Below are 8,884 nucleotides of genomic sequence, written 5' to 3' on the forward strand. Positions count from 1 at the left end.
TGCCGTTGGTGCATTAATGTATCTCGCAAATTGTACTAGACCTGACATCGCATTTGCGGTAAATTTACTTGCTAGACATAGTGGAGCTCCAACTAAACGCCATTGGGCGGGAATAAAGAACGTCTTTAGATATTTGCATGGCACAAAAGATCTTGGTTTGTTCTATCAGAAAAATCAAGACATGACTATGGTTGGTTATACGGATGCTGGCTATCTATCTGATCCCCACAATGCCAGATCACAAACAGGTTTTGTATTTTTATATGGTGGAACTGCGTTCTCATGGAAGTCAACAAAACAAACTTTGGTAGCAACTTCCACTAATCATTCTGAAATAATCGCTTTATACGAAGCTTCACGAGAATGTGTATGGCTTCGCAGAATGATAAATCATATTCAGACATCATGTGATATTGGTTCATTAGAATCACCAACCATTATCTATGAAGATAATGCTCCATGCATTGCTAAAATGCATATGGGTTATATAAAAAGTAATATCACAAAACATATTGCTCCTAAACTGTTCTTCCCTCATGAATTACAGAAAAGTGGAGAAATTAATATTTTGCAAACCAAATCATGTGACAATCTAGCAGATTTGTTCACTAAGTCTTTACCAACATCTACATTCGAAAAATGTATTCATGGAATTGGTATGAGACGACTTAGAAATTTGCAAAGTTCAGGGGGAGAAAATCTTCTGAACTAATAACCCATAAATTACCATTAGATGATTAATATTGTACTCTTTTCCTTTATCAGTTTTTTTTTTCAAAATCAATTTCTCATATAGGTTTTTAATGAGACAATATCAATATACCATATCGTTTTCTCCTTATATTTTTCCCATAGGGTTTTAAAGGAGTTTTCCATGGTATATCATTATTTTCTATATTTCTCCTTATTTTTCCCACGGAGTTTTTCAAAGGAGTTTTTCCAAGATTATTATTACCCAAACTATATGAGGAATTATCAAGACAATGTCTAACTCAAGAATTGACGTTTGTACAAGGGGGAGTGTTGTGAACAGCTGCATCCATCCGAGTAGCCATTGACAGTTAGGATTAGCATTTTGTATCAGTGATTAATTAATCAAGTGTTAGCGGTTAGGATTGTACAAAACTTTGGGACACAACCGTTCGTAAAGGTGTCTTCACAAATTGTAACGATGCCTTGACATCCCCTCGTATTGTATATATTCATGCCCTCTGGTAATAATAAACACATAGTTTCATTTCTAACCAAAACAGATCTAAGTGCATAAATCTATGTACGTTGTTTGAAGGAATAAAGAGTAGAATCTAGCTGACTTGGGTCTGATGTTATGTACTCCCTCTGATTCTAAATGCTTGACTCAAATTTGCCCAAATATGAATGTATCTATTCTTATAAAGCGTCTAGATATGTGTAATATTTTGACAGCAATTTAGGATCGGAGGGAGTAGTCATTTATCAGCGCTATGAAATTCTTTTCTCAATTGATATTTCCGATTTCCCAATGGGAGTTGCTGCAGCCCGTATGTCAGGAGGCGTTTTTGAAACGTGCAGGAGAAAAAACAGTCGTGCCAAGTTAAACTTTTGTCAAGATAAAGAACTTCGTGAAGACAAGGCTGACCAAATTAATATTAATGTGCTATAATCAAGAGGTACAATAGATAGCAGTAACGAGTTGTAAAACGATTAGAAATAGGTTCACTGACGTCTCAAGGTATTGCAGTATTGCTGCTTGTTGCTGCCATCAGGCTAGACCACATCTACATGCCAAGCCAAAAATACGGGCACGCCCGAAAATTTCAGGCCAGACAGCGCTTGCACTTGGAACGTGCCCGCATTCAACGCCTACAACCGGGAAAGATTATTGCAATTTGCTAGGAGTCATAAAAGCATGGGCCTCGGGCCGCACCATCAAGCAATCTGTTTTCATTCTATCTTCAGCTACTGGAACATTGCCGAAGACACACATTGAGTGAGACAGCTACAGTTAGATAGCAACAAATAAGGTACATAGATAGCAGAATGGTGTCAACAGCGATGAGACGAGTCAACAGACGGATCTAAAAGTTTAGTTAAGAACCTAGCGCGCACGGTAAAAAAACGGGAACATCGCATCATGCAGCCACAAGGATGATAAATCAGGTTAACTGATCTCGCTTCCACCGCAAGATTATTGCAGCCAGCTGGGTTTGTCCATACACATCAGGAGCTTCTCCATGGATGCCGCAGCTCCATCAAGGCCTGAGCTGATGCTTTAATGTAGTTACTTCTTCCATGGAACGCAAGGCAACCTGCAAGAATTTAAACTTGAAATCTGTTCATGATCTACCCATCGTGCCAAGAACTAATTTGTTACTCCCTCCATTCCATAATTCTTGTCGAAATATTACGTGTATCTAGACCCTTTTTACCCCTCCATTCCATAATTCTTGTCGACATATTACATGTATCTAGACCTTTTTTACGAATAGATACATCCATTTTTGGTCAAATTTGAGACAAGAATTATGGAACCGAAGGAGTACAAAATAAAACAGCCTCTGCAGTATTTCACATTCTGCAACACATGGTTCTCCAGCAAGCTAGATACACCGTCTATTTGTCCAATACAGTAAGCACAACAAAAGGAGAGGTATGTCATGAGATATATACATAGTATGAGTTTGCAGCTCAAGTTCTAGCTTGATAGGGATGACAGCTAACTCAGGTTAATAATACAAACCCAAACCAAAACCCTTTTCTTCTCCCATGAATAAAAAATAATGCTACTTTGGTTTAACCTGGACAGCATTGCCTATTGATAGGTAACTAAGCTACTAATAGCAATAATTATATGAACTATATTAAAACTACAAAATTATAATCTATATTAAACAAAACCTCGTAAGTGCATAAATACAGCAACGCTCTTAGAAACTCACGCTAATTTCAGGGATACATCCGAACCGTCATCATTATCCTGTGAGCTTCCAGAGTGCAATGCAGTCATCACAGAATCAGAGGACTGTCCATCTTCAGCAATAACATTTTCGGTATCAGCAACCACTAACTTGCCGGCTGTAGGTATCTGTGATACCTGCATCCAGATACAACAATGGAAATACAAACATGTATTTACATGACTGAACTGAACAAACCATGGCAGTTATTATAGTTAACAAAAGTTAAGTTGATACTTGATTCCTCAGTTGCATGTTCTCCTCTGCCAGCTGTGAACTCTGCACAAAATACGAAAAGTGGCGCACACATGTTAGTTTTTCATCTTATCACAACTGACAAGGGTACATGCAACCAATAACTCGATGTCAGACCGCGCTATGTTTTTTCTGACGTTCCATTTGCTAATGCTGTAGCTGATATCTTCTAACAGCAGAGTGAACCTTGCTAAACCAGTAAGGCCCCGTTTGGAAGAAGTGTCAATTTTGTGGGCGGGCCGGTATTTAGTTCATGGTTGTGCTAACACCGGGCACCCACAAAATTTACACCCATTCCACTCATCATGCATAAGGCTGGTACAGCTCTGATTACGAAATGTCGAGTTTGTCATTCCACTCGCCAGAGCTAGGGAGAATCTTGAATCACTGAGAACGGCAGTTGCAGGTTTTACACCCTAGATAGGGGTTCTTTAACAAACGGCATTATTCTGTATAAAGCATACAGGTTCCAGTCTTCCAGACAGCTCGTCCAACATGTATAGAATACATAGCAAGACAGTTATTTACTCTCACTCCACTTTGTCCCTCTTTAAAGTGAGCCAGATGATTACTGGCCTCGTAATATATTCTATCTTAGCTTATCAGATTGATAACAATTAGATTAGCTTTAGATGGCTCTAAGCCGCAAACACATTCAGATTTTTTTTCTATCTACTTTTGAAAAGTCAGCATACAGCTTTCCATTCAACTTGCAAGTATTAGAAACCTAATGTCCAAATCACAATAAAGGTGCAATTTTCCTTTAGTGGTGGAAACTACAATCGAACAAATAATTACACACAATTGTTTAATTAGATTGATTCAGTGTATGTAAACCTGTAAGCAGGGCCTACAATGCTACAGTTGTTTATAAAAACATGAGAAGCATGTGTAGATGCAACCAAACAGAAGTACAAAGGTCTTATGCAGAAAATGAGAAAAATAGTTTTTCACCTACACTAATACTTCGAAGATATATCTTCAAACAAGTCGTACCTTTCTCTGGAGTTCATTGATCTGTTCCAAGAATTGTTGATCCTGCAAAATCATATAGGCCATTAAACAATCGCTCAAGGCAAACTGTGAAAATTCCTGATGTTCACTCATTGCATACTTTTGTTTGAAGGACCCTGTGCAGACCAGTTTCAAGCTTCTTCTCCAATTGCTGGAGTTCTTCAACACTCAAGCCATCGAGCTCCTCACCTCTCATCTGTCTATAAGTCGAACATGAACTATCAATATTACATATTTTAGTGCAAAAACTGTTTCAGCAAGAATAAAATGAGATAGAACATAACCTGAGTCGAAGACTAGCTTCAGCAAGTTGATCATTCAAATTTGCATATTTGCTATGCTCTAGCTGAAATAAAAGGGTGAATTGTAATATAAGCAACATAATTGAAACGATGCACAGCCAGCATTGCAGTATCAGTTATATTCAGAATAATAACCACATTGCAACTATATCTGCATACCAAGAGAAATACAAAAAAAAATGAGTCTTGATGGTTTTAGAAAAAAAAATGCATATGCCAATAGTTCCTGATTTTTCGCACATGTATTCTCTTCGAAATAGAAGGTCGCTCTATGAACCCATGGCAAAACTGTGGTCATGATCTTTTAAGACAAAAGTATCCATGTGCCTTAAAGAGCAACTCTAGATAGGAGCATCAACATCCATTATTAATGTGATGCATACTATACAATTAGATCATGTGATGCATATTAGCCAACTTCAGAGAACTTGATAAATGCTTAGGTTGTATTTTTGTTTCAAATATTCTTCGCAACCTTCCAAAGGATCCATTTAAGTTGTGCCACAATGGATAGAGAAACTCATAATTAATATGTGAGCTTGTGGTAGCCTATGCCTAGAAAATTAAATGTTCTATTTCGGACCATAGCCTCATATTGCTACATAGATTCTCCTCAGCATTTTAAAACTGTAAGTACAGTTCTTTGCTAGCAATCATCAGTGTAGGAGAAAAATAAATGATTATTACATTCAAGTCAAGAGATGGCTTGTCTGCTTTTCCCAGGTTCTTAGAATGTGTGCTGTACTTGTCGATGATCTCATTCATACTGTCCAAGAAAGACAATATCAGTACCATAGCAAGCTATAATCAATTAAGCCAAGTAAAATAACTAAAATTTAGCAATGCGTGTATCTTCATAATCATGACATTAAGTGCAGTCATTCTGACAATTCATGTTATACAGAACCTCAGATATGTTATCCCATCGTCATAATATAAGGCATGCTAACATGTTTCCAAGACAAGGCTTTGACCAAGAATTACTTTATTAATATGTGGTTTATATGACTTGCAGGGAGTGGTCTCACTAGATTCATTTTCAAAAGTACTTGCTAACAATTGCGATTTTGTACCATATAACACATGTGCTCCTTCCATCCCATATGAAGTGTCGCAACTTTGTCGAGATACACATGTATCTACACTAAAACGCGTCTAGATACATGCGGATCTAGAAAAAAATTGCGACTCTTAATATGGGACGGAGGGAGTATTAGTTGAGTAATTCCTGGTTAGAGCCCTGTCTTAACGAAAGCTAATACGCCTTATATTATGAAAATGAGGTAGTATTATAGTGAAAAATGACCATAATGACAGCCACAAACAGTGATAAGTAACTGATGTTGCACATATCAGAATGAAAATGGTAACTCAAGCATGCATATAATTTAGAATAACAAGCTATCACAAAAAGATATTGATTTAAGGTTCACAGTGAAGTCCGATAATAATAAGAATCAATTAAGATGCGGGTTAATAATGTTTCTAAATACTCCCTCCAATTCAAAATTCTTGTCGTGGTTTTAGGACAAATTTGAACTAAAACCACGAGAACAATTTAGGATCGGAGAGAGTATATGATATAACATCACATCCCTTGGAGCCAAAACTGAATTGACACAAACATAACAGAAAGCTAAAGCAATGTCTTTCTTCTTTGTAAAAGAAAGAGTCAACCTTTCAGCACAACAACATGCAGAATGATTTGTTAATTCCCCAGCCCTTACAAAGGAATAATCAGAAGTTAACATTTTCCTATTGTTTTTGCATAGCAGTGCTTCTCGTGCGTCGTAAATTATTTTTTAAACTACTTGAAACATGGAGCGACCTTCTATTAGTGAAGGTCAAATATACTGCACCTTAAAAGATTTTAAGCGTGCTATTTGTTTTTGCATAGCAGTGCTTCTCGACCTTCTATTAGTGAACGTCAAATATGTTTCGCTCCTACAGTTTAAGGCTCATAAACATATAATTAAGTTGTGACTTCAAAGATCTTGTCATGAGTAAATGGAACTAATAAATAATTCAGTAAAATACATGTATTGGTACAATCCACAACCATCCAAAAGATTCAAAAATCAAAATTACAGAAGATCGATAAATTAATTGATTAACCTGAAGGATTCTGTTTCAAGTAAAAGAAGATGAGATTGAGACCACACCATGTTGTTGTCAGTTGAGACATTTCAACATGGCAACCAGATATATTCAGAGCAAGAGAACGCAGTTCAAGTAAACAAAGCTAAATATATTATTCGTTCAATGTCACCCATCTATAGGACATCCAAGACAAATACATCTTCAACAGTAGATTCCTTGAAAAGGATCACAACAACTTGGGGAAGTTAAATAACAGCAAGGCATCGTTTTAATTTTTAATTTCATTAAAAAAAGGATGCATCGTTAATAAACAAAGAGGATGCGCAAGATGCAGGAATATAAACTGGTGTCAGAATACTATGCCAAACGGCAACTATCCATAGCTGCCAATAAAACATAAACAAAACAAGTAGAACACCTCACACCACATTGTAAGCACCACAAATATGGTTACCGTGAGGAAGACCTCACGCTCAAATTAAGGAAAAAGAATAAAACGTCTTACAAGAGTACAAAAGAATATCTCATCAGACAACAGCACGCTGACATCACAAAAAATATACAAATAAAAACAACTATACACTGCACAGAACACGAAAACCCCCATTATGATCGGTGGGCAATGCGACAAACCAACACATAAAATCACAAGTCCGACCGTACGCAATTAGCAGGCGCAAGATTACCCCACCGGAGCACTCACTGGACCACTCTTCAACTATAAACCCCATGCACCGATGTTACAAACTCGCGAAACAAAAATACATAGCAAATAACGCAAGTTGCAGCACTGGCAGAAGGAGAGCTCGAAGCATTCTACGCCAATCGGCCACTACCCGAAAAAAAAACAGAGAGAAACCCAGGAAAAAAAAATCTGCAGCCAACTACAGGAGTATACTACAGTAAACGAAATAAAATCCCCATTTCTGCGGAGACGATGGTGGCATCAACATCGTGCAGTCGAACGTAACTGGAAATCCATTGCCGGGCCGTGCTATGTCATGCGATCCCTCACCATCGTCAAGCACGTCGCATGATCTCCACCGGACGCGACTCACAAAACTAAAAACCAGACGAAATAGAGATAGCTCGCGCGCTGGAAGGTGCGGCCATGAACCCTAGCCAGGGGCCGGATTCCTACGCGCGGGAAGGGGAGGGGAGACGGAGACGCGGCTAGATCTAGCCGCACATGTACAGCGCGTGGCCATACACGGACGCGAGCGATGTGGCAGGTACTCTACGTTACCTGGAGCTGGCGAACTGGGAGAGCTTGCCGGTGGAGGAGAAGACGATGAGCGCGACGTCGGCGTCGCAGAGCACGGAGAGCTCCTCGGCCTTCTTGAAGAGCCCGCGGCGGCGCTTGGAGAAGGTGACCTGCCGCGCCGCGCTGCTCTCTATTCGCTTTATCTCCCGCCGCTCCCGCGCCATCTTCGCCCCCCTCCAGCCGACACAGCCCGATCGATCGATCTCCTCCCAGCTCCCCTCCCACACACAGGAGCCACACCGGAAACGGCGGATGCTAGCGGGCGTCCTGGCACGGCTCGGAGCAGCAGCAGCGGGTGGGGTGGGGGGAAGCGAGAGACGAGGGAAGACGAGCGCGCGGCTCACGAAGCGATGCGGCGCTGTTTGTGATGCGACGCGATGGGAGGGAGGGGATGCGAAAGGAGAGGAGAGGAAAAAGGAAAGGGGGAGGGAGCAGGAGGCGAGCCGGGTTGGCCGGGCTGCTGGGCCCCCGAGACAGGGACTTCTTTCGAAAAACATAAATAAACAATACGTTTTAAATATCTTTATTATTTATCTAAAGAAATCGATCCGGGCCCACGCAACAGTGAGGCATTTAACAAATCGACGGAACGCAATCCGAGCCGAGCCGTCCGTTGGGCGGAGTCATTTTTAATAAGCCGCGCGGGCCCCGCGTGAACAGACAAGGAAGGCCGGCTGGCTTGGCTACCTACTGGGGAGTAGAGTAGAGTAGAGCAGAGGAAAGCATGGGTGGATGGATGGGGGAAAGGGGAGGAAGCGAGAGGGTTCCGGAAAAGGAAAGGGTTGGGGAATGGGGAGAGAGCGGCCGGGGCAGAACAGTACTGACTGTAGCAGGCGCCCGTGCTGGGCGGAATCGGGGTAGGCTGGAAAGGCGGGGAGGAGAGTGCGAGGAAAAGGAAACCATAGGTGAAGAGGAGAAGAGAGTAGAGTAGGGTAGAGTAGGCGCTCTGTCCTTCCTCTGCGTGCGCGCGGCAGCAAGCAGTGCATGCGGGTGGTGTGGGATTTGGATTTGGG

General features: G+C 40.7%; 1 protein-coding gene across 1 annotated transcript; it reads right to left on the reverse strand.

The window, feature by feature from the left end:
* Positions 1 to 2,260: 2,260 nt before the first annotated feature.
* Positions 2,261 to 8,035, reverse strand: LOC100839211 (MADS-box transcription factor 22-like). The gene is made up of 8 exons (NM_001301388.1): positions 7,854 to 8,035; positions 5,195 to 5,273; positions 4,490 to 4,551; positions 4,306 to 4,405; positions 4,188 to 4,229; positions 3,174 to 3,215; positions 2,919 to 3,073; positions 2,261 to 2,288 (listed from the first exon to the last, which is right to left on the reverse strand). Exons 1-8 carry the CDS (start codon positions 8,033 to 8,035, stop codon positions 2,261 to 2,263), a joined length of 690 nt encoding a protein of 229 aa, NP_001288317.1.
* Between the last annotated feature and the right edge of the window lie 849 nt (positions 8,036 to 8,884).

The sequence above is a fragment of the Brachypodium distachyon genome, chromosome 3 (assembly GCF_000005505.3).
Source record: "Brachypodium distachyon strain Bd21 chromosome 3, Brachypodium_distachyon_v3.0, whole genome shotgun sequence".
NCBI lineage: Eukaryota > Viridiplantae > Streptophyta > Magnoliopsida > Poales > Poaceae > Brachypodium > Brachypodium distachyon.